We start from the raw sequence: 27,305 nt of genomic DNA, 5'->3' as shown, positions 1-27,305 counted from the left end.
TTTGTGTCTCATTAAATCTTTATTGTAAAGAAATTTTTTAGGTCTTACAACTTTGTTATTGTCAAATTAATACACGAGACAGAAGACCACCTGAATTTCAGTAAATGAAGGAACCTGTTACATTTCAGTAAATATCAGAGGTCAGGAGCTGAAAACAGTGGGTTTTGTGCCTTTAGCTTGTTTTAGGCAGTCATTACAAACAGTGCTGTATATGAGGTGTAACCGTGCTTTTGGACTAATGAGTAAATATGTCTTCAAGTTCATCTTTCTCTCCAAAGCACGAAGGAAGGTGATATTTAACAGTTTCATGATATTTATAGCTGAGATTCACCAGTTGTAATAAATTTGTTTTCCTGTGGAGTTTGTACCTACTTCCATAGATATGGAAGTAGAGCGTTGAGTCTTGCATGTCCAGTGCTGCCTTTCTTGCAAATGTCACCAAGAAAGGAGCTTAGGAGTAATCATCTCCCGCTGTGTACAGTGAACTGGTGAAACTTGAGGCTGTGGAGACAGCCTTGGAATTCCTCCGTGAGCAGCCATTGAAACTCGCATTCCTTGGAGCTGCTTTTTTCTTGCGACTGGGATGGGAGTTGTCTCCATCATTGGTGTCAAGCACTACTGTTATGCTGGACTCCATTCTGGACACAGCATATAGACTGCTTTGCTGAGTGGGATGAAACCTGGCAGCCTTGAGCTCTAGTTCATCATGGCTGGACAACTCAATGAAGGGACACCAGCGGAAAGCTCTCTTGAAGCCAGCTCGGAACCTGGGAAGAAATGTACTTGGTGAAAGACTGCTTGTGAGAGCCAGCTGTGAGCCTTCATCTGGAAACATATACAGTACTGACTTAATGTAGGGACTCCACTAATTACTTTGCTCCTAACAATGTCTGTGGGGAAGTCAGTGGAAGTTCTTTGGCTAAGGTTGAGGTAGGAAAAATTATACTGATAACAGGTCTTTTCTGTTTCTGATATTTATTTTCCCTGCTTTCTGGCACTTTTGATAACCAGTTTCTCTTCTTTTGCCCGTACCTAAAAGTAAAGATTTAAGCAATTAAGTGTTGGCTTTCTCAAAGCTGTCTTCATAGAAATTATTCTGATTGACTTGTAATGAAACTCATGCCTGTATTTTTTTTTTTACCTTTTCTTAGCAGAAACTTTGTAGCATCCCATCCTATTCTGTAAAACAACAATCCAGCTTCAAGAATCCAATATCTTTGCTGTTTCTTTCTATCTTAAAGAGGTCTTTTGTGGGATTTATGTAACAGCTAATAATGATTTGCATAAAATATTTGGAAAATCATTTGCAATAATCAAGATCCTAGAAAGCCTGAAAATGGAATCATTTCTGGAGGAAGTTCTGTGTTTCTGCAGGAAAGAATTTTAGGGCTTTAGCACATTGGTGCTTTGCAATACTTGTATGTGAGTGTTACTTATCAGTTCAAATCAGAGGCAGAGATTAAATAGCAGGACTATTATAATTTTTGAGGTGTAAGCCTTTGCATCATAGAAATGACATATCAGGGAAAAAAAAACCAACAAAACCAATTCACAGTGTATTTGTGTAACCTGAGAAAGAACATCGTTTCATCTTGACCTGAAACATAATGATGTCTCTTGGTTCTGCCCATTTTAACAATGTTTGTGTTGCTTATTGTCTGTAAGCTTTTTGTAGCAATGGTACTGCTACTCCAGTGATAACTACCAATAAAAACGTGTATGAATTTTTCAGTGAAAGCTGATCTCCTAGAACTAATTACCCTTCCTCCTCAATTTTTCAGAGGCAGATAATTTTTAATTAATGTGTTTATTTTTTTTTTTTTTCATGCTTTGGTACAGAGTTGTCATATGGTTACAAATGACCATGTAGCGTTGTATTCATCGTTCCTCTGCAGTCTAAACATAGAAGTAGTAGCAAAGTAAAGAATGAAACTCTAATGGAAATAAGTTTAGTGTAGCAAGCTGTGGAATCTTTAGACTGTATTTTTTCATTGCACTTTCTATCCTCTTTCTTGTTCAGGGTTTGGTTTTCTCTGTCTTGAAATGCAGTCTTTATCTAGATACACTAGTAATATCCTGATTCACCTGGAAGGTGAGGCATGGGTTCACTATTATAACTATATCTGATACCAGATCCAGTGGAGGTAATAAACACTACTGTGTGAATAGTCCTGACTCCCAGCAACAGGCTTTCCTTTTCCTACTGTATGAAAAAGCAGCAGACATTCAGGCTTCTTAGTTTCAATATGAAATTTAGTTGTAATTAAACTATCACCAATATGCCATTCTTGCATTGAATTTTGAACCAGATCTTTTAATGCGTCTCAGAATTGTGAAGAGTTTTTGATTTGAATTCTTTAATCCATATGAGCAATTTTGCAGCGTACAAGTGTCAACATATACTTAAGCCACACAATTGGTATTATGGTATTATTATTTTTTTAAATGAATGATGTATTTTGTAACTGCCATTTTTTTTTTTTAAGTAAATGGTAATGTTTTGGAGATGATGTGGTAGTAAGTAAAGGAAGTATGAGTCCTGGTTCTCTGGTTTTGTTTTTACAGATACAGATATTAGATGTCTTCTGATCTCTGGTCTTTGCTTAAATTAATAGGAAGTTTTCTACTTGAATTAAAATTTTGGTTTGGGATACTGAATCTCTAGCTCTTGTTTAAACAATTGTCAGTACAAGTGATTAAAGAGGATTGGGAAGTTTTAAGAAATGAGGTGTTGATGTTTCAAAAGACTGAATGTAAAGCATTGTGGGCTACTCCTGATTAAGGAGGCGGGTTTAACTTGGACATGGCTGCTTCAGGAGAAATTAGAAATAATCTTTAAGATTACTTGTTTAGTACTGGTTCATGCTGATTGAGTTTATGGATTATTTCATTGTTCTTAATGGTCTCTATTCACTAAGACTAAAAGAAACACTGAACTTGTTCCTTCAAGATAAAATGAAGAACAGGAGTTAGTTCTGTAGACCAATAGTCTTGAATATCCATAACATTCAACAGGGTCCATGCCTTTTGAAATTGGGAATGTAGTAGTAGCTGACTTTTCATGCATCGCCATCAAGCAGTACTGTAATATAGCACAGAGTAACAAAAATATAGATGTCTGTTTTATTAGCCTGCTGCAGACCTCAGAGTTCAGTAGAAATCTAATGTTTAGATATAAAATATGCAGTAAACAGCATTTTGGTATAACCTTCCACTGTTGCAAACAAATTTGTTTACGGTGTGAAAATAAACAAACAGATTTTACTGTACTTCACAAATAACTTGCATTATTTCTTTACACTGCAATGTTTTGGAAGCCAAAAAATAGAACACTGCTATAGATGTCAAATTTAGCAGTTGAAAACAGAGAATGTTGGTCTCCAAATACTGGATTTTCCTCTGAGACTTTGTTTAGAGCAGCATTTCTACTGGAAATGTGCACTTGGTTCTTTGGGCTTGTACCTGATAGGGATCCAAAAGATGATTTTTTTATTTTATTTTATATTTTTTTTCCTCCCCAGTAACTGAAAGCTGTTGAAGTAAAAGAAATATTTTTCACCACATTTAAGCCATTTGTTTTCTTATAAAATACACGCATACTGACTGTAACTGATTCTTACCTCTTATTAAGGCAGCAGTAGATAATGGGATTGTACATGGTAGAACTCATGGCAAGCCAAAAACTTGCCAAATAGATTTGCTGAATGTATTTCCACCGATTTAGTTGTTGATAGATCCCAGTAACTATAAAGTAAGTGTGGTAGGGCAGCCAGCAGATGGCAAATGTCATCACAACCACAATCATCATTTTTACCACCTGAAGGAAAGAAATAAGAATTCTATTTTATAATATCGCACTCCATTAAAAAGGATAATCTGACTAATTTATTTTCTGTTAACTCTTATATTTCTTCCTTTCCTTGGATTAAAATAGGAAAAGTTTATCTGATATTACCTATATTAATTATTGCAATAAATGTATTTACTTATTTGGCTATCTAAAATATTAGTTGATTCCATGTTAAGATCTTGAAAAAGGTCACAGGTGGTTTTGTTTAAACACCATACTTTGGCCTTTATTGACCTTGGTGTCATTTTCTGTTGTGGTCCACAACTATACTCCTTGTTCCCAATTAGTAGATGTGATTTATGTAAATGCTTTGTTGTAGGAAGCGAGGAACTGCAGCATCCTCTCTAATTTTGGAGGCTAACAGTTTCCTTAGCTGGTGCTTACTGCTTGTTGCATTGTAACAATCTATCAGCTTCTGCAGTTTCTGTTAAATAGGAATAAAGAATAGCTCATTTCATGCATGAAACACAGGAGGAAAAGTAGTCATATTAGGTTTTCACTACTTCTTCCTCTTTTTAGCTTTGCCGACTGCTAGCCCAGCTACTATTTCCAGTGCAATGTGTCACGGTCACACAGCAGATTATCTTTCTATAAATGTAATAAAACCAGTCATGAGAGGGCTGTGCTGAGCATTCTCTCATTCATTTGTACTGTGAATGCTGTGAAATACTAGAGATTGCTCTCAACAGTTGCTGTCATTTCTCTGTGCAAGGCACTGTTTTCTGCTGTTAACAGGTTTGTTGGAAGAAAAAGAACCAACCAAACAAATAGAGACCAGAAATTTCCTATTCTTACTTGTCCTCAGCTGATATACTTAGAAAATATCAGCTATCCTGGTTAAGTCAGTTTGCACAATTACTGTGGTGCTATTCTTACCTTGTTGAAAATGTAAAGCAATGTAATATGTCACCAATTTACAAGCTTCTCTGCAGGCTGTATCTGTATTGTGCAAGATAAGAATGCTTGCTATTGGTGGTAACTTCTGCATTTTTAAGTGATGATTGATACTTGTTTACCTTTATACACACACAAAATTACACTTATAGTTGTTTTTTTTTCCAAAGCACTTTTCACCAGGTAGCTGTAAGTCACTGCAGAGGGAAGATGAGTATTTCTATAAAGGAATGCAGTGCACCATAACATAGTATCTCTTTTGTCTTCTTTGAGCATGTAGCTGTGTATCTTTATCTAGGCATGTATAGATGTATGTGGGACTATCTGTGAGGGTAAAGATGCCAGGATTACTATTATTTTGAGAAGGGAAAAGGATATGACTGTGCATGATTTGATGTTTCTGACCGAATTATATATCTTGAAGTGTGTCATGAAAATGCACTGTCAGGTCACAGTTTTAATGCATTAAATGGGATGTCTCTTCCCCTTTAGACATAATTCCAGTATTCTTGTGGAATTCCTGTGCCTTGCACCTGTTGTGCATGTTAGAAGACCTAATTCTCCAGTTTCACCATAGTCCTTGATCTCTTTGCAAATCAGTACACTGACTTACAGGTTCACTTTATTTGTTTCTGCAATTTTATATCCCATTGGAATCATTGGTCAATACTTCAATACTGGCTGGGAATTCTTTAATTTCAGAACAGCTGAAGATTTAATTACTTGTCTTGACATTTGATCAACAATCTTGTAGTATCCTTTGTGTGCATGAAGTTAAATAATTCTTAGAATAATATTGGAGAAGCTTAGGTACAAAATGGAAGTTATTGAGGCATGATTTGTCTCCATTTTTTTCCTTAAAAATAGACACACTCATCTTTACTGCCAGCAAAATCAGCAAAAATAGAATTTCTCCTTTCAGATCAGCCTGTATCAATCTGAGCTTCACTGAAGTGAATGATAATACACTGATATATGTATTTTTAGGAGACGACATGCATTGAGATTACCTTATTCTGTAAGAAGTTTTCTTTCCTAGAAGAAGTTCCCTTTTTTTCAAGCAAGAAATGACATTTAAAAAAAGTTATTTTTGTTAAAGCTGAAGATAAGTTGCTGTTATTTTGAGTATTTATAGTACAATGCACTTATTGACGTATTGCCTTAAGAGAATATAAGTGAGATGTTGCAAGTCTGTGTGGTGTAAAATTGTGTGAAATACAGAGAAATGACAGTTGAATTTGAAGTCAACCACAAAAGCTATAAGAGAAATCAAAAAACCCTTTTCTGTCCTCATTCGTGGTCTAAGAACATTTGCAGAAGTGTTGGAAAAGAACAAGAGGAATGTGAAAGAGGGAAATGATTTGCAGATTCTTCTTTCAGAGACAGGCATGTCTGCTGTGCAGGACAGCACCTTACAGTTGATGTCTGTGGTATTATAACAGTAACATAACAGTATTATGTTTCAGTTCTTGATGATATCTATACTATGAGCAGGAGTGGTCTTCCAAGTTTGTAAACCCAGGGCACCCTTTCCTTAGCATGTGTCTTGAGGAAGAAATGCCACTTAACAGGCTCAGTAGAGGGCAAAGGAAAAAGAAATGAAATGGGTGAGTATGAATTAGTTGCAAAAGCCCAATTGTCTTTATACTGTGATGATTCACACACACACACACACACAAAAGTCTCAAAGCACTCTTTCATGCTCTACAGATGAACTTTTTGTTTGTGAGGAGTATTTTGACCTGGGGTTCTGACAATATGGAGTGGGAAGCATCATTACATGCTAAATCAGAAAATGCTTGAATTCACTTGTTCTTTCAGTCTGTCTCTCCTGCCACTGTTGCAAAATGGAGCTTTCTGAAACGTGATGGCAATAGGTGCCAGTAGTGTTCTAGTGCTACTGAGTGCTCTGGTGCTCTGTTCAACCACTCCTTGTGTACTGCAGACAGTGTGGCTGGAGGAAAGGAGTGTCTTTCTGTTCCAGGACTTCTGTTAATTTTGGTTGCTCTCAGTCATTGTGCAACCTCTATGGAGGTCTTGGGTCTAGATTTGGAATGTAACAGAAATCAAGCTGTTTTCTATTTTTATTTTCATCAGTGTGTTCTTCCAATGGTGACATACTTCTGCCTATGTCTAAGAAAAGCCCTGTATGTAAAAACAAACAAAAATGTTTTTAGCATTGCATGCCCCTTTAAATCTTTCTCTTCTGAGTAAGAAGCATTCTTTCATTAATAAATGCTGTGTAATAAGAACATACTATATTTAAAAGAGCAAAAAACCCAGAAGTTTATTGGAGTTGGAACTTGTGTGTTTATCTGTGTTGTGAAACTTCTGAAATGGTACAAGTGGGGGAGAAAAAGAGCTAACAGATCCTATTGCACTCAGAAATGGCAGCAAATCCATTCTTTTCTGCAGTTTTTACTTTGCATACAAAGAAGCAGCACTGAAAATAGCTCTTGCAAGATTAAGAAGGTTCAGATGCTGTGGGCAAGAACAATTTACTTTCCAACACATTGATTTGCTACTAGTACCTAGGACTTAAGCCAGGGAAGCATTTCCTTTTCGGTTTCCTTTGCAACTCTGTTGTTTAAGTCATCTTTGATACTGCTCCTTCTACAAGGTCAGTGACTTGGCTTCTGATTTATTTTGCGGTTTCAGATTCTATAATGTCATTGATTTCTGAACTTATTCTTCGGTTATGTGGATGCAACTGAGAAGCGCGGCAAATAATTCAAAACTCATACCATGCAAGAATGTCTACTTATCCACTCATTGAGATTATTAATTCACAATTACATCTTAGACATTATTCAGAGACAATCTCTGGGGAGTCTTAATGTGTTGTTTATTCCTTCTCTGTGCTCTTTGGAAACATGTAGAATTCCAAATTGACACTGCACAACTGGTTTCCCCAGCATATTAGCATGCAAACAGTGTATCTTCATCCCAGCCTTGGACATGGCATTTGCGCACTAAACATCAAAGAGAAGAGAACACTACTATGTGTTTTTGTTTTTCTGCAACCTTTGTTTGGAGTGAGATATTCATATTTTTGAAAGACAGTAAGAATTTAAAGATAACTACTGGCTTAAATAACAGTACAAAGTAGCTTTGAATCCAATTGCAGATCATAGAATCATAGAATGGCCTGGGTTGAAAAGGACCACAGTTGTCACCTAGTTTCAACCCCCTTGCATGTGCAGGATTGCTAACCACCAGACCAAGCTGCCTGGAGCCACATCCAGCCTGGCTTTGAATGCCTCCAGGATGGGACATCCACAATCTCTTTGGGCAACCTGTTCCAGTGTGTCACCACCCTCTAAGTGGAAAAAATTCCTCCTAATATCTAACCTAAACCTCACCTGTCTCAGTTTAAATCCATTCCCCATTGTCCTATTGCTATCAACCCATGTGAACAGTCTTTCTCCCTCTGTTTATACATTCCCTTCAAGTACTGGAAGGCCACAGTAAGGTCTCTCCAGAGCCTCCTCTTCTCCAAGCTAAGCAAGCCCTCAACCCTTCCTCATAGGAGAGGTGCTCCAGCCCTCTGATCATTTTCCACAAAATCAGAGCATTTCTGCCTTTTTTTAATGATGGGTTTTAACTGCTGCCATTTTTAATTATACTTTTCTAATGCTGGATGGCTCTGTGCTTTTTTTGGGTGTGGCTCTTCTGAATTCTGTTAAATGAGTTTGCTAAAGGCTCTTCTGTTATGTAGTATTGAAGGCCTGTGTGTATAATATAGAGGGAAGACAGAGCAAAGAAAATGACTCATAAGGTGCAGTATAAGTTCATTCTGTTTTCTGTTGTTTGAATTGTATCCCCAAATGGAACAACGCTTTGTCAGTGACTTTGATTATAAACATGTTCAGGTGTAACCTTTCCTTTAAAGAAGAAGGGTAATTCTTTTTTTGGTTCTATTTCTTGTTTTTTTTTTTTGTTTGATGACATTGTAATGATGACATTATAGGCATCCTTGCCAATGTTATAGAACTTGTGTGTATTTTCTGTGTTAGTCTTCAAAAAGGTCAGCACATATAAACCTTCTTTGAAATAAGACCTCATGTTGAACAATGCAGTAATAATTAAACTCTGCTGAATAACATTAACGAATTGTGCGTGAGTATCTCTATACTCTGTCTCCTTTATGTGGGTTCCTCTCAATAGAAGCTGTCCTCTTGAACCTAAAGTGGGATAGATGCCCCTGGTTATTTTCAAAATAGAAATATAGGCTATTATTTTGTATGGAAAGCCTTTTGGATTGTTTTATTTTTAGTTTATTTGCTTATATTTATCATATAAAAGACCAGAAGTGCTTATTTCAGCTATTTAGTGTATGTAAGTAAAGGCTGAGAGAGGGATTTGTCTACAGAAACATCTGTTGAGGTGACATCAGTGGGATGTAATAAGCAATTAATTAAGCTAAAAGAAAGTGCTGGCATAAATGGAGCTGCCCATAAATAGATGTAGCCTGGAAACTGGGGCCCTGGATGCAGTGAAATTTAGAACACTCTGAGATGTACCAGTCCAGAAGGCAAAATGATTTTAAGATGTAGACTTAAGATGATATGAGAATTTTGTTAAGGTCTCCTGATAGATTTGGGGCCTTGAGGCTTGGTCCTGTTCTACTTTCTTTGAACTTCTTAATATTGACGGAAATGAACTGACATCTAATGAGTAAGTGGAAGGAACCCTGGAAGCTGTTCAGTGTCTTCAGTGTCTTGCAAAGTAGGAATGAGTTTGCTCTGTAGGAGCCTCAGAAGCTGATGCCTGTTTAGTCCCATTCATTTTCTGTTCACAGAGCAAGTAATAAAGCTGTTCAATCTGGAGGAAAAAAAAAGTCTGCAGCTATAAGTACTTATTCATGTATTTACTTCATCGTGCTTACCAGTACTGCCTGAATTGCAAATGCTATCTTTTGTTGTCACTGGTGCTACTTCACCTGCTCTGACTGCTTTATGACAGCTGTAAGTACAAATGAAGCTTTGAAAAGACCTTTTGAGAGGAATGGCTTTGTACTTCCAATTTCACATCTCATAAAACAAAGAATAATTTCCATTGAATACAAAGCCATCTCAAGCAGTCCATCTGTCCTTTTTATCCCATGCAGAAAATACAGGCTGTTGGACCTGAACAGACTAAAGAATTTCAGGGTTATTTTTCATTGTAGCAATGACTTGTCATAAAGGCCTCATGCGTAGAGATATGGTCTGTGATAGCACATCTAAGTGAACAATCTTGTCTGAGTCATGCCACTAGTGAATCTGGCCTACCTCTAATTTCTTGTCTTGCTTAAAATGCTTTCTGTTCTTCCCCTCCCTATTTCTCAGCATGCATTCATACAGTAACTTATATGGCTTTCCAAAAGAGTATCTATTTACAAAACATTATCTATTTACTAATGCAAGATTTTTGCTTCTGTTTTTTGACTTAGAAGGTGACTATTTTGGAAATACTTCTGTAGGAGATGCTGATCCTCAAAGTGACATCTGAGCCTTTGACCCTTAAGTATACTAAGAGTGACTTTGTGTTGTCCAACCTATAGTGTGTATAAGGAAATTCTTTATATTTTGAGGTTGTTTTCAGAAGAATTCAGGGTGCATCATGTTGTTGGATATACCAGCTGGTGAGAATATCTGCCATCAAATTTTCAAGCTTTAAATCTTTTCTTGCCAAATATTGTTTCTTTCAAAGGTCTTATATCAACTGTTCACTAGTTTCTTAACACTAAATATCATTTCAAACAGCCCTAATCAAACATGACATGAAAAATGCTACCTACTCTTATTGTTCTCCTTCATAGTAAGCACAACCAACACAGTCTTTCCTTGTGCTGAGATATGTTTTTCCTGCTTTTTAGTATGCAGCTGTTTTCTTTGTTTGAATAAAGAAAAAGCAATAGCTTTGTTAACAGAAGCTGGCTGAGGGATGGTTTTATCTGGACTCTAGTTTATTAGTTTATCACTGTGACTGACTATGATTCATCTTTCTAAACATAAATCATTTCATAAATCCTATTGGAGAGCACAGTAGTAGAACTGAAGATCTGTCATGGAGCTCTGCCAGCGGAGTCACTGATGAAGTTACAAATGTGTCTGCACAAAGTGGATGCCCATTTTTGCATATGTTGAAGACATGAAGTACTCTTGCATTTAAAATAGTTTAATCAAGGATTCCTTTTCTTGCGTGTATTTTGAGTGCTGTTTTTAAACTATTCGAGTGATTTAATTGAACTTTTCATAGCATACAGTAGGAGCCAGCTTTTCTCTTTAGAGACCTTTAGTATGCTTGAAATAAGGTGTTAAATTTACTCAATTATTATACAATCTCCTGGTTTTCCTGATTACTGCTTTACATATTTTTTTTCATACTTGCTTTTGCAAACTATATCTGCTATGCAAGGTGATGTGTCCCTTTGTCTTCACCCACACACACTTCCCAGAGTATTTCTTCCTTTTTTTTCCTAAGGCTGGAAGGGCTTTATTGATAATAACCCAGTTAACTGACCAGCAAAAACAATTCATACTTTTGTTCTGTGGGAAAGAACATCTTGTGACTTTGAGCATACACCTTTGGGTAAGAAACAACATGCACAGCAAAGACTATAGTAATAATGTGGGATATTTGATGGATAATCTTAAAGACTGAAATGCTGATCTTTTGAAATGCTTTCAGCATGTCTGGAAATTAATCCAATAATTTAACCTGGGGGCAGATAATCAAAGCATATTGATTACTGTTCCATTCTTTCCTCTTAGTTCACACTCCAGAATATCTTGGAGCTATTACAATACAATAGTAGTCAAAATACTCTCACTTCCTAAAAGAGGTAGGAGAAGCCCCCCAAAAGCCCCGCCTACCTCTGGTGTCATGGGAAACACTGAATGTCATGCTGTGAAGCTGTCTAGGCTTCAGAATCACAGAATTATCAAGGTTGGAAAAGACCTAGAAGATCATCTAGTCCAACCATTACCAATACTTCCCAGCTAAATCACATTCATCAACACAATGTTTCTTGATCACTCCCATGGTCTTATGGTCCCGCAGGCTTATCTGCCATTCTGACAACTGAAGCTTGATATAGAAGCTCTTATGTTTGTCTCCTACAAACCTGAAGAAATATGGGTGAGATAATTCTAATCTTTCCTTTTGTATATCCTTTCCTAGAACAACTGTTACTATGTAGTATCTCTGAAAAAACACTTTTTGGCATTCTTGTCAGCATCTAGAAGGAAATGGAAGGTTTTTATTTTGTTTAGGTTTGTTTAGTGTTTAGTTTTTATTTTATTATTATTTATTATTATTATTTTCAGTAGAGTGAGAATCTGACCCATGAGGAGTTATTGGTTTGCCAGCCTTGTTGTTTGAAAATCAGTGTTTTAGGTCTATAAAGTCTATCAATTTTCTAATACCAGATCCACTTGCCAGGCACTACATATGGAATAAAAAGTTAAGATCCAAATGTTGCCTTTATGTAATGATGAACAGTGAAGTTAGAAAAAAGAAATAAATACAACAAACCAGCTGTTGAACTTAAAAGAAAACTTGTCTGGTTAAAAAAACCTGAAGTCAGTCTCATTACTCTGATTTCAAATGCCTTTGTGTTTCTGAAAGAGAATACCACAATACTTCGCAGTACAGGTGACGTTATTAATATTCACTTGGTGAGGTTTAATGGAACAGTACCTTTCTCTTAGCTTTGAGCTGCTCGTGATATTTGTCCGATGTGTCACCTGGTATTTCTCCTCCCCAGAGGGTAATTCCCACTACGGAATAAGTGATTCCCATGACAAGCAGTGGAAAACAGTAGACCAGCACAATCACAATGACGTGATACCTGCAATGAAAAAGCATTAGGCTAGTAAGTGCTTTCAGAGCTGATGGAATGGGCTGCTGGAAGGAGAGTGTGATTGTTGCAAGAGGTGTGCTTTATATTGATGGACTAGACCTTCTTTTCAAAAAATCTTGAATTTCACTGCATATTTTTTTACGTTTTAATGCAAGTGCTGTATGGCATCCATAGCTGTGATTCTGAATGTGTTAGGAATGCCTTTATAGTAATACTGATTAATGATTTCAGAATGAGGTATCTGTGTCCATAATTAGCTGAACTGATTTATTTCTTGCATGGTCAAGTATCCTGAGGGCAAGCTAAGTCTTTTGAGTTTCAATCTGGACCATAAATGAAAGTAGAAAACCAGTATTTAAATACTGTCTTTATACAAAGGCATCCTTTGTATCTGTACTTCATATAGCCCCTCCTTTGGCTAGGAGCAATATAGTCATCTCTGACGATGTGAGCGCTGGGAGCAAAAAAAAAAAAAAAAAAAAGTTATTATGCCTCCTGCTAGATCCTTGTTAAATGTCATCATCACATAAAATCCCATTGAATGATCAGTAAAGGATGCCCAGCTGTCACTGAGGGTGACCTTACTGCCCTTAAAAGAAAATACCTGTGGATGGCTCCTACAGTGATCGAAATTATATATGATCAGAGCCTCTTTCACCTGCCTAAAGGAAGGCAAAAGGTCAAATTTGATGCTATATAGCTATGCTGGTTTTCAACCTTGGACACAGAGTTCATCTTAAATACCAATGAGTATCTGAATGGGGAAATAACATTTATGAGGCTAGGTAACCACTTTTTCCTAATCCTACCAGAGGGACAAACAAGATACATCCAATTTAATTGGCTGTTGCTTTACACTTTTAGAATGTGAAAGAAATTACAGATTTTAGTTTTCTTATTCCAGCTCATACTTGAGATATGTAGCTGACAGCGTAACAGGATGAAGAGGGGAAACCCAATCCTTTCTGAATAGATCCAGAGAAAAAAAATCTGATTTTGACAAGGAGAGTCTGGAAATACTGTTTTACTCATCAGGATAAACTGTAAGTTTAGTTTGAATTGTATATTCTGTTCCCATTTCTGACCAACACTGTCTATATTGAAGTAGCCATCTTAAGTGAAGCAGCGATAGTAAACATTGCAGCATGGAATGAAAAACACTCATGGAGGAGAATAGGTTTCTTCCAGTTGTCATTTAAATGCTCTATCTTCCAGGCTTAGCAACCCTGCTTTGAATTTTTCAGTTCTGGAATTTACACAAAATCACTACTAGTAGCATCCATTTCAAGTGTAGACATCACCATGCACAAGTTTAAAAGAAAAATGCTTACAGAAAATGCTGTTTTGGACCGCCTGGCCATGCTACATAGCAAAGAGTTCTCCCAGGCATCACCTTGGTTATAGAGTAGAGGCACTGGGGAAAGGCCAACAGGAAAGCCAAAATCCATATTCCCCCAATGACCACCTTGGTAGCAGTTGCAGAGAGCCTGGGTTTCAAGGGATCAATAATGGCCATGTACCTGTAAAAGAAAGCAAAAACCTATACATAAGAAATCTTCAGAGGTTTGCACATGTCTAGAGTCACACACAGGTTGGGTCTGAGAGGATAAATTCAGATATTTGTCTTTCTGGAGTTATGATGGTGCAACCTGATTGAAGAGAAACAAGGCATCTGGAGCCTTTATTACTCTGCTACATAATACAGGATATATCTCTAATTAACAGTTAAGCTCTAAGGTTTATTAGAAATCTGTCCAATAGCTACACAAATCCAAATAAATTACCATGCATTTTGTTCAATAGGCATTAACTGACTTCACATCATTGGTCAAAGATCCTGCGGCTGCAACCAGTTGAGGAAGGAATTGTACAAGCTTTGCATCAGTCAATAGAGAAATATGTGCATAAAGCGTGAGAACACCTCTTTAGCTTTCTCAGTTCCTGTGTCCAGGGAAGGGATGGCATTCTTCTTATTGCCCTGTAATTGTATTGGCAATCCACATATGCTGATCATTTTAGAACAACTTGCATAAAATAATTGAAAAGATTACTCTAAGTAATTACAATTTAAAGGCTTAGAAAAGAGAGTAACAGGAAGGCATCAAGACAAACAGTAAGAGGAAAACACATCTTGTTGTCATTTTGTGAAATCCCCCTGTCCCACTAGTCACGGAACCAGGACAAACCAACGGGTCAAACGTCGATGCTTGTTTTCTGCCTTCTGATATCTGAACATACGCAAAGAACCAGGGAAACCCAGAAAGCTTGTTTTACACGTTCCACATCCCAGGCTTTGATTTTTAGACTAACTCCTAAATCAATGTCTTTTCTACCAATTTCCCTGTCACTCTTATTTTGTTTCATTTATCAGTGACCAAGTAAAGACCTTCAAAATCTGTAACTGTTTTTGTTTTGTTAAACAGGAACACGCTTTCTAGTTGCTTCCACTATTAGTTGGAATGCTCTTAAGTAGCAACCGGAATCACTTTTAAAGTGATTTTAAAAATTTAAAATTTAAAAATTTTAAAGGAATTTTTGTGCTTCTGTAAAACCAGTGAAATAGTATCTCTTTTTTACACATATGCTGATGGAGCAGACTGGATAGCTAACTGCATGCTTTATAATATGACATCCTGATGCTTTGCAATACAACAGAAATAAGTGTTTTTTACAGTCATGTTTTGCTCCAGATACAACTGAAAGCATGCTAGAAAATTCTTTGATTCAGGATTGAAATGCAGTGCGATTTGCAAGTGAGTGTAGGAGATGACAGATGAGAAATTTAGATCAGCAAATCTGCATGGAATTATTCAATGTAGTTGTGCTTATTTGGGAGACCAAAAATCTGCTCTTTTTTGGCTATTGGTAGTGTTGACATTCTACTCTGCATTTCTGAAATGAAAATTAAAATAGCAGTGCTGTAAGAAGCCTCTCAGAAGCAAGAAAAAATAAACTATTATTTTCTGGTTTTGTGATGCTTTTTGTCCTCATATTGCATGAAAACATCTGGAAACAGGAAACTGTGATGAATACGAAAATCAGCTTGATTTTTTTTTTCTACTACCAACAGTTCTACAGACTTCCTGGAGTATCCTTGGATTCATTTCAACAGTTGGTTATCATTTGCAGAGGTTAATTCCCGTTCTGGAAGAATACAACTCATTGCCAAAGTATAATCACAGCCCATATGTTTCTACCGTCTTTCACAGTACATTTAATTATCTGATCATCTTTGACAAGATTATTAGAGTATCTCAGTGATTTCCTAATGGTTGTCTAGTTTGTGACTTTGTTTTCATTGTAGGTTTCCAGTCTACAAACTTCATGACTATGTTATTGTCCCTGTTTTAGGTTTTAAATGCAGTTATAAAATCACACCATGGCTGTTCCTGCCTACAAACACTGGGAAATTTTTTCATCGCTTTCCAATGCTACTACTATTGTTGAGTCATTTCTACCTTCCAAAGAAATTGCAGTAAGTAAAAGATGTACTATGATTCTTCATCTACTCTTTCTCTATGTTTGTATCTCATATAAAGATGGATTGGGACAGAACCATAGGTTATTTTTCTGAATGGAAAATTATGTAGGCAGTAATGGGCATTGTATGGCAATAAAGTATTCTGAAGATATGATGTATAGTGTGGATAAAACCACTTGCTCTCTAAGCATTTGTAGTTTTTATACTATTGTTGTGACTTTAGGTATTGCTGTGGGAATTAAAAGTTATAATACCAGTTTACACTTGCAGATAATGAGGGTTGCTAAGTAAAGATGAATTAGTAAATCCCCATCCCAAGTGATGTTTATATGTGATTATTATTATTTTTCCCATCTATATTAGTCCTTCGGGCATTCATAGATCATAAAATTTTCAAAGCTGTTCGTGTTGTTTACTTTTTGTATTGCCATTTTGGTTTTAAATATGAAAATCTTTCTTATAGTGTTAGTTGACTGCATGAGTCCATATACTTCCAAATCCATACAATTTGCTAGATTTTTAACCTGAGTCTGAATTGAAGTCTATTAAAAGCATCAGAGAAGCTGACACTGATTTAAATCAATCTTGGTTTTGGATGGTAGCTCTAATCTAGTGCAGTTAGGAGAGTAGAACTCATTTAAAACAAAGGAAGATATGATCTGTTACATCAAACACTGAGGACTTGTCCAAGAGATTTAGATACAGGTGTTAGCTGTAAGACAATAATAGTATTTAAAATAGAAATGTTCCTCATAAAAAAAAATTGTGCAAGTAATCCCTTGCATCTACAGTTACCTGATATAGCAAACAAACTGTAGTGAAGATATTCTACTTGGTGAAAATTTCATACTTCAGAGATGCATAATTATAGGATTGATATTTGTTTTAGCAAAAATACCCCTTGTATTTAATGGTCAACCACAAACCCAAGTAAGTCCAACATCTGCCATCATCGTGGCAGCCCCTTGTAGCATTAGCAAAGCTAATACCTTAAAACATGTAAATGCTGTTAGAAATAGAGAGTGATCTAAAACAATTTCAGTTCTGAATCATCATTTTTCCATATCTAGATTTTCAAACCTATTCTTTTTTCATTGCTTTTATTGTGTTCTGATATTTTGCCATTTTGCCCACAGGGTAATTAATTTCCCTCTCTTTTACCTATTGGTTTGTTGTTTTTTTGTTGTGCGTGTTTTTTGTTTGTTTGTTTGTTTTTCCCCACTTAGAGTCAGATCCTTTGGTACTGCATATCTACTACAAAATAATTCTATTCTAGTGTTGGGTACAGCAGATCACATGAAAATATACTTTAGTTGTATTGTTACTCTTATTACCTTCTAACCCCAAGTTCTGTTGTCCAAGGAGTAAGTACAACTTTGACAATGAAGATAACTTTGTAATCATGAGTCCTGACTTTCAAATTGATCTGCCTTGTGGATGGGTTGCCCTATTCTGTCCAAAGTGCTGGATGTTCCAGTAGTATTTGATAACCTATAAACAAGTCATCATTTTCATATGCTTGTGGGAGTCTTAAGGTATCTCCTCTTAGGCTGAAACAATTACTTTCAATTTTTAGTTTTCTTTGGATTGTAACACTGACATTATTTTATGCGCTACTGTCAGATTTTTATTGCATTCACATTATTCTTATTCCCTGTTACATTATTCTTATTCCCAGTAGGTACCAGCAGTATTTCTCTTTGCCTAAGATAAAATTCTGTTGTTATATCTCCCTGTCTGGTGCCTGCCCTTTAAAGTGGTGGATTGTTTGTGTGAAATGACTCACACAGCTGTGCTAATGGAAATATTAAATGTTGGCTATCTGAATGAAGTAAGGCAAAGAACAAGGACCCCTTCCTTTAAAACCAACAACAACAGCAAAATCAGCTGCAGCTACTTGTCTTTGTTGCTGTAACTTTAGTGATGAAACTGCTACTGGCTTTTGCAGAAAACAGGTTACAGGAGCATAACAGTCAATCATTCTGTCAAATGAAATAGGAAGGAGGTGGTGAAGCCTTGAATATTCTTTCAATAGTGCCATTGTGCAGGACAGACTTCGCTGACAAGAGAGTATTGACAGCTCTCTGTTAGTGAGCCTTTGACAACAAAACTTGTTTATTCTAATTTGCCAGTACGCTAACAGTTACAGTTAAATATCAAACATATTCTCTGAGTTGCTTTTCTTAGAAACAAAATTGCTTAATTAACATGCTGAGCTATTGCTTTGTAGCTGCAATTGTTATACTCAAGTTTTGTCATACAAGTTTGGTAGTATTTTTCTAGGGAAACCATCCTTGCTGCAAACAAGGACAGTGAAAAACATATAACTACATCTGTTTGAAAACCATCTCAGTAGCCGTCTCTGGATATTAATCTCAGTAGCCAAAGGATACCAGAAGTCTTTTCCACACTATTAGCTGTTATTTGTAAAGGAGGCTTTGCCACTGTTGCCTATAATTTTGTTGCCTGATGATGTTACCTTACCATTACTTGTACTAAGGGTTGTCAGATGTTTGTCTGTCTTCTAAAGGAGTGGTTATTGCTTTTTAAGTGTCACTTGCCTTTGCACTCTGTCCTTTTTATCCTGAGTGTTTCCATCAGGAAGGAGAGGTCCTGCTAGCACAGGTTACAGGTGCCATGCTTGGCTTTTGCTTAGAAATTCAGTGGAGGTAAAGAAGCTAAGCGTGGTGTAACATGTGTACATGGTTCAGGGTATTGCACGTGGTTCAGGGTATTGCGCCTCTACAGTCCAATTGCCTGTGGCTATTCTCTTGGTGTGGTTATGTCACTAAGGCTCATTTCCATACTCTGTATAGCTACATATTTTTTTTATGACAAAGTGCTGGTTACGAGAAGAAACATCAGACATGCCCTCTGGAGTGAAAGGTATTGTTTAAGATCTACTAGAAAGAGCATTGCGTGAGTAGGTCAGAAATAAAAGGAAGAATTGAGAGATACAAGATCTGGAGAAGAAGCCAAGTAGCTGAGGTCGGGAAGAGGCTTCTGAATGCTAATTTATAGGAAGGAAGAGAAAAAAGAATGAAAGAAAATTAGTAAGTGGAGAAGCAAAGAACTTGGGTTGAGAAAAGACACTAAGATGATAGGCACTTGAGCTGAAGGAAGATTTATGATGACTACAAGCAACCTTTTACACTGATGAAACATGTTGTGTAGCCACACAAACGTGATTCAGCAGGGTGCTGTGCCAGTTCGCTTAGCAGTCCTTGGATGTCTATTGTTCAGTTAGTCTTTGGGCTCAAGAAGTGGGACCCACTGCCAAACAAAGGCTCTGAACTCTCACTGAGGTCTTCAGTACTGGACTTCCGATGCTTTCTCTGTCCAGGAGGAGTAGATGGCAATGCCACAGATACCATGTTCCACACAGCAAAGAGGGGAAGCCAAATCTGAAGTACGTGTAAACTGAGAAGCCTTATTATGCTTGTTTATCACAACAAGTAAAAACCATGAGTGCCCTATCCAACATAAGCACTAACACTCGCAAGGCAATTATAAAATGGAGTATGCGCTTTCTGCCAGCTGTGACTTGTGTTAGTCTTTGTCCCTAATTACTATGGAAGTCAGCAAGAGTCATTCCATTGAACATCATGAGAATCGACCAGACTGCAAAACATACTAGCTGGTTCATCACAATGTGCTTGCTGCAGTGCTTTTTTAGAATGTTTTCTTATCTGCTGAGGTTACAATAGTGATCAAGCTTCCTTCTGATCTGCTCAATTTAGCTGAAGTCCAGAGTTTACTGCTTGATACTTGTTTCTTAGATTCATCAAATAACAAAGAAAATAAGACTTTGTTTTCTCTGAAACCAAAATAGAGACAATCCTCATTTGAATAACACTGGTGAACTCTTGGAGCCACTGTTTATAGCTACAGTTAATCTTGTGGCTCTCTGATATAGGCGTTCTAAGTTTATGTCTTATTGTTCTGACAATAGAAAAGGTAAAACCAAATCCTAATTTAGTTTTTCTGTGAAAGCTTCTGTGTGCATTGGTTAATACAGGCAGGAAAATCTTTTAACACATTATTTAGAAAATTGTTGCAATAATACTAAGGACATTTGAAAAAAAGCTGTGTTCAATATTGGATCCTACAGTTGCCCATCTGGAGGCACAGTTGGAACCCTTTAATTATCCTAAGTGATTTGTTTCACCTGTTTACAGCGTGTTTATGAAATCAAATGGAGAAAAAAATAATTTGGGGCCAAATTGTAATGGGAAATTGGGGTAGTACAAAGGAAGAGGTCGAGAGAAAACCATAATGCTTGCATATAAGTGTCTCATCAGCTGCGGAAAGCAGAGTACATTTCCTTCATGAATACACATATGCTGTTATTCTCTGAAAATAGAAGCTGGTTTTGAAACTTTGTCTCCTAGTACTGCATGGAATCAGCTGGTAATTCAGAGATTTTGTTAGGGAAATTGTGATGATTCCCTGCCCCTTATTTGAAACATAGCTGTGTAAAATCCTATTAAATGTCTCTCTAAGGTGGGCACCATAGATTAAAGGAGGCAGAATGAACTGTGAGATTTTAGAGGCATTTGTTGATTGATGAAAAATGAATGTTCATCTTCTACATTGTCTTCTGTCTACTTAGTGCAAGGATCTGTCCTTTCTTGTGCAGTGAATCTGTGTTCGTTCATTTAGGCTGATTTTCTCTGAAGGAATAATGGCTACAGGAATTTTTTAAGTGTTTCTGACTGTTGAATGAGACTGCTTTTTTGTGGTCAAAAGGATTTGCAGTGAGTGATGTTGCTATTATGCAGTTTTCACCTTGAAACGAACAGCATAAAGAAAGACCATATGACAATGTGATAGGAAAACAAATACATTGTGCAGTTGAGAGGTCAGTGCTTGTTCTCTCAGGGGATGAGTTGGCCTTGATTTACCCAAAGGTACATGTGCTACTCTTGGGGAATGGCTGACTTGGTTTGGGTTAGGGGTACCGTTGTGATTTTTGTTAAATAAGGACTAATGTCCAGAGCTTTGCTTTTCAACACCTTTTACCAGACAGTTTAAAACAGAAATATGGAAATCCTGCAATGTGGCTGAATTTTCATAAATTATGCAGTGTTTTCTCCTTGAGAAACATTTCAGTTGGCAGCACGAAGCTAGATTTTTATAACTGTGTCATTGATTTTACAAAAGGTGTGCTATAATTATGCATATTAATAGAAAAGAGCCAACCATTTTCTTTGGTCTGTCTCATAAATAGGTGGACTGACTTCCCCTGACAGAATGGCCTCTGTTTCTGCTTTTCTTTGGAGTGAGTATGAAAAAGAAGACTTACTTCACAAAACATATAGACCTATTACAGCTGCTTATGAATGAATGGAAGTTCTCCGTGATACAAAGCTTTCTGCTTTACATTAAGATGACTTCTGCTGGCTAATACTGAAGGGGAAATAGAAATCCCATCAAAATCAGGGGCTTCACATGTGGCCAGCAAAAATCATCCTCATGTAATTTCTTTCTTATGCCTAGAATTGATTGAGAGGCCAATGATAAACTTTACCCAAATGTGAGGTTTACTCATGCTCTTGTCTAGTAAGATGCTTTTTTTCTGAAATAACTTAGTTTTAGGTTTGTTCAGCCTGGAGAAGAGAAGGTTGCGGGGTGACCTCATTGCAGCCTTTCAATACCTGAAGGGAACTTACTTCCAGGAGGGGAGTAAACTCTTCGAAAAGGCTGATAATAGCAGGACTAGGGGAAATGGTTTTAAGTTAAAAGAGGGAAGATTTAGGTTGGATGTTAGGGGGAAGTTCTTTACTAAGAGAGTGGTTAGGTCCTGGAACAGGCTGTCCAGGGAGGTTGTGGATGCCCCGTCCTTGGAGGTGTTCAAGACCAGGTTGGACGGGGCCCTGGGCAACCTGATCTAGTAAAGGTGTATGTTTGGTGGCCCTGCCAGGCAGGGGGGTTGGAACTACATGTTCCTTGAGGTCTCTTCCAACCCGGGTCATTCTGAAAAAAAAACCAACAAAAAAACAAAAAAACATATAATTTAAACTTGTCACGTGTTTGTTCATGCCTTGGATGCAAAGGCCTGGGGTTAGTTAGTTGCTGCTTTAAGAGTTGCTATTACTCCTGGGCTCATCAACCTCATTGTTTTCACTGCATCTTTTGAAAGCAGATAGTCAAATGAACTATTTGCTCCGTACAAAAAATAATAATAATTAAAAAAAAAATAAAGTGGTGATGCCTATATTTATTCCCAGACTGTTTCAGTATGTTATCAGTAATGTAACTCTGACTATGATTTTTACGAAAAACCCTAGAATTCTGTACAGTTGCTAGATCATTATGAGCTTATACAACAACAAAAATGGGTTATTTTTCTCGCGTCTGACAGTCTGAATCCTGTTGCTTATTAGATCAGGATATTCTGCAGAATATTTCACCTCTTTTCTCAGAAAAAAGAAAGAGAATTATCAAACCAAGAAAATCATTTCAGGCCCCTCAGGCCATGTGGTGAACTTAGAAATGACATTTCAAAACAGAATCTTTTATGATTCACCTCTTGATTTTTGATCATTTAATTCTCTTCTGCTCAACATTTTCTCTCAATTTCTGAGGAGTAGTATTTTTAGAGGGCAGGCTGGAAACTGGAATCCAGAAATACCACACAATACATCTTGAAATATACATTTTTGGAACACAGAGTATGGAGAAGGGATTTTCCATTTGGATCCTATTGTTTGACTGACAAAGTAGTAATAGTAAAAATAGAAATAATGGTGATGATTTTCAGAGCTTATCTTTGCATTTTTTTTCCCGTGATATATCTTATATATATATCAAGATGCTATAAAATCATCCATTGGTTTGGGAAAAAAAAAGCTGTGCTGAGCTTTAGTCTGGGGAAAAAGCAGATGGTGTTTTCTGTACAGTCATGAGATAGCAGAGGGAGATAAAGCTGATCAACGGTCAAATGTGAAAAAAAAATAAATGATGATGCAAACTGAAACATCCAAAAAACAGACTAGTGAAGTTACAGAGGCTCATTTCACCCATCTTTTTGGGTGAACATGCTCCTAAATATAAGGGGAAGCTAGAGGGAAATACCATTGGTAAGCAAAAGAAAGCTGTAAAGAAACTAACCTTACTTTTGTTTTTTTCACTTCTGTGTAGATCTCTCCCTTCCTAATCTTCAGTGCGAGTTCTATTTTCTTGTCTCTGTATACGACAATCGTTTAATTTGAGACAGAGTTTGTGGGAAGTGAGAGGCCAAGGGCTGCAGTTCTGTTAGGGCTGAGCTCTGTGCAGGTAGTGGCAGCCTGCTGGGCAGTATAGTTTTTTACTGCATAGTGGTGAGCCAAGTCCAAAAAACCTGATACCATGGCCATGTTCAAGTTCTGTTACCAATACAAGCACTGGTGTATGTGGCATGTACTGATGCTACTATTGTATGACCACAGCATGTGGTCATACCCTCTGTGTTCCATATGAATCATGTGTTTATACCTTGTTATACAAGCTTGTTATAGAAGATGATTAGAATACCTGTGACTATGTGGAGGAATTATTAATAACAATCTCTAATCGAGCAATGTCACCAAAAGGTAGAAAACTGACATATGAATATGTGTACTTCTGCAGATATATTAGAAGTCTAAGAAATAGCTTGGGAAACAAGAGTGATAAGTTTACATAAGGACATCGATGAAATAAGCACACTAGAACTAGGAAACTAGGTATTAGGAGCATAGCATTGTAATGCTACAGCTCATTAAAAAAAAGAGATTAGAATGTACAAGAAGAGTAATAAAACTTTATTTTAAATATAGTTTAAAATCAAATCAAGTAAAACAAATGTATTTGTAAACAATACATACCATAGTGTTGACCTCGTGTTGAGCATCAGTAATGCAGAATTTCCTTGTATTTATACTTGTATGATCTATAGGCATATATGTAAATTATTCCTTTGGATTACTTTTGCATGTAAAGAAATGGAATACCTAAGTAATAGTTCTTCAAACAGCAGAAGTTTGTTTATATATTAGGAAGAAGCTGTAAGATATGTACTGGATCAGCAGCTACTCACTGTTACTGTTAGAACACCTTGTTTAATTCCATACCAGTCACTTTTCAATAGTTAAACTTAATGAAATAAAGGAAACATTATGGAATTCCTGAGAGAACAATAACTGAGGAAGTCATTCTGTAGATACTCTAGTAACAGGAAAAATATTCTACTGGTGGCGTGATATTTTATGATGTATTGCTATGGCTCCAAACTTCTGCTTTAACCCTCAGACACCTGCAGAGAATTTCTAGGTCTACACACAGAACTGGTCCTGTAATGAGACAGCCTTGGGATTGGAGATGAAAAGTCACTGCACACAAACCATTATTTCCTGCTGAGAACTACTAGGAGGGGACAGTAAGTCTTCAATGACCAGATCAAGATGTCCAAAATTGCACGGACAGGCAGAAGTTAATACACATGACCCTTAAGGATCATGCACTGGCCAGAGGCAAGGTATTTTAAAAAATGTCCACCCAAGTAGTCTATGTTATTGATTAAGGCATACTATACATTAATGAAATTCTTCAGGATTCATTTCTATCTATCAGTTTTCCTCTTGACTCTGCAGAAAGGTAGCCAGGAAATGGTTAAAGGTGCTCAACACATCAGATGTTATTTGATATAAAAGGAAATGGGATGGAAGTGTGAATCAGGAAGGACTGACAGAATGCTTTTCTGTTGGCTTTAAGCAATGCTCTTTTAGTACCAAAGACACCTCACATAAAACAAGATCGCTGAGTTATCATTGTTCCCATTGTTTCCCTAGAGGCGTTGAAGGAAGGGGGGAATTGCGATTCCACTGTGTGTCTTTGAGACAAAAAAATGGATTATAAGGAGCAGCAGCAGGAACTAACTCATTATTGAGCATGGGGTATTTCATGCTATTAAAGCAAGGAAAACATTCCAATGCATTTGTCTTTCTCAGAAGCTTAAGTGAGGTATCTTTAACTAACCTGAATTTGCAATCTTTGCCTGGTTAAAGACAGTATCAATGGCTTTACACTGCCTCTCCTTTATGGAAGTAACAGTTGGGAATAAGGTGCATCACTGGCAGGAGGAAAGAGCTCTGATCTCCTCCTGTCTTTACCTAACCAAAGAGCAGAGAGGAGTTGCTAAGACATGAATTTCCTCTTGCACTTCCAGCTCTACAGAACAAAAATTTTCAGCATCTGTATGAGAATGCCACCCAAAGTTTGCAATTAGTACAGCCAACAGAAAATCATCACATCCTTGTCCACAGCACAAGGAACAGTGCAGCAAAATATTTCCATCTTTTCACTCGGAATCAGGTAATTTCTAAAGTTTAAGAAGATCAATTTCACCTTACAAAATCTGAACTATTCAAAGTGCTGCAGCTGTGCCACATCAATTCATGCAGGATGCATAACATGATTTAATATGTGGGAAGGAGTTTTGTGAGTAATTTCACTGCATTGCTAATAGGAAAATAAACAATGAAGAGAGATTTGAAATACAAAGCAAGCTGTTTTTCAGAATGAAAATCCGGGGAAGTGTTGGTTTTCTGAAGTGTGTGTTAAGTCAGCTTGCCAGTACAGCACATGTGAAAATGATCATAAAGAAAGGAGCATTTCCTACGGGAGAATCACAGGACCGACCTTCTGAGAAAAATGATCCATTAAAGCTTCCACGCTGGAAATCTGACAACTACGTCTCCCCCTGTGCTCTACACAGACTACAGCTGTCCTATTCAATTACTGTCAAGAGCGCAAAGGTAAAGTTTTCCCTTGTCCTGTTTTCTTTCAGTCTCACATGCTGCTTTGCTGAAAGTAAGCAGAAAAAAAAACCACACAAACCAACAACCAAGCACTTTGAATCCATGTTCTTACCAGAGCTCCGGGTATGCACGGATGGCAGCCTAAATAGACTCATTAGTTAAAATCAGGAGGAACCAGGCAACTCAGCTCTTGTGAGAAGAGCTATGAAAAACAGATCCCAAAGTGATTTATGAGGAGGGGGAAAATGCTTCTGCCAGCTGCAGAAATATGAAGAGGAGGGAAATTTAAAATGCTCTCCCTTTGCATGAAATCTCTACAACTCATCGCTGATGTGAATTAGATGGCATTGGCTGAGGTGTTGTTTTTGCAGGTGGGTAAGCAAAACCCTGAGCAATGACTGCTGTCACAGAATTACTACTAGAAGATGGAGCACAAAGAGTAGCTGGAGAGAGAGAGTGGGAGCGTTTGCTGTAAGAGAAAGCAAGAGAGTAAAACAAATGAAAGTCTGAAGGAGAAAGGCCAACGACAGAGGAGAAAACAGTGTGTTATGGAGAGACATTGAAGGAGCACAGAAGAGCACAATCGATGAACTACTGAGGACTCTGCCTCTCATTACTTAATGGTTGTTAATGTTTGAATATTTATTTCAACAGTGAAGTCTGATCTAAATTGCTCACTCCTGTGCTTTATCTCTTTTCTCACCTGTCAACAGCAATCGCTGTCATGGAGTAGATGCTGGCGAAGACGGCTGTGATGGGGAAGAAGTTGTGGAAACGGCAGTAAGCCTCTCCAAAATACCACTCACTGTGCAGTGCATAGATGAAGTTGATGAGAGTATTGAAAGCAGCCATGGAGGCATCAGAGAAGGCCAGGTTCACCAGGAAGTAATTGGTCACGGTCCTCATGCGCTTATGAGCCAGGATGATCCAGATGACAATGAGATTTCCAAAAATGGCCACTGCCACCACACCACCATATGCCAGAGACCACAAGGCGATGCGCCAGGATGGCTGCACAAACTGGTTGGAGAAGTTGGTTGCAACAGGGGTAGAAGCATTTCCAGCTGGGGCTCCCAGTGCCTGTCCCCAGGGGTCGCTTGCTGCAGCAAGGCTCATATTCCACCTGCTGCTCAAGCTTGCATTCCAGTTGGCTGTGGAGACAGAATTCATCTTGGATGTTCCTTTCCTTTCTTCAGGGAATATCTCTCCCACCTCCCTCTCCCTACCCTCCAGAATCCCCCCAGAAAGATAAGGAGAGGAAAGAAGGAAAAAAGGAAGTTAGGCAGCACAGCAAGAACTGGGAGGGAGAGAGCTGTCAGAGAAAGCTTTGGCTGTGCTGTTCAAACTGTTAGAAATGCTGTACTAGCTAAATCAGAAGAGCCATCTATGGGTAAAGAGTCTCATTCCTCTTCTGTGCAGCCACTCTTGCTTTTGGTTTTGCTGAACGAGAAT

General features: G+C 37.5%; 1 protein-coding gene across 1 annotated transcript; it reads right to left on the bottom strand.

Moving 5' to 3' along the window:
* On the bottom strand, positions 1-27,305 carry TACR3 (tachykinin receptor 3). The gene is made up of 5 exons (XM_015861456.3): positions 26,557-27,305; positions 13,925-14,113; positions 12,431-12,581; positions 3,621-3,817; positions 1-767 (listed from the first exon to the last, which is right to left on the bottom strand). Exons 1-5 carry the CDS (start codon positions 27,021-27,023, stop codon positions 452-454), a joined length of 1,320 nt encoding a protein of 439 aa, XP_015716942.2. The 5' UTR covers positions 27,024-27,305; the 3' UTR covers positions 1-451.

Source organism: Coturnix japonica, chromosome 4 (genome assembly GCF_054131305.1).
Source record: "Coturnix japonica strain WE chromosome 4, WE-NBRP24, whole genome shotgun sequence".
Classification (NCBI taxonomy): Eukaryota; Metazoa; Chordata; class Aves; order Galliformes; family Phasianidae; genus Coturnix; species Coturnix japonica.
This window is presented reverse-complemented; position numbering and strand designations above follow the sequence as displayed.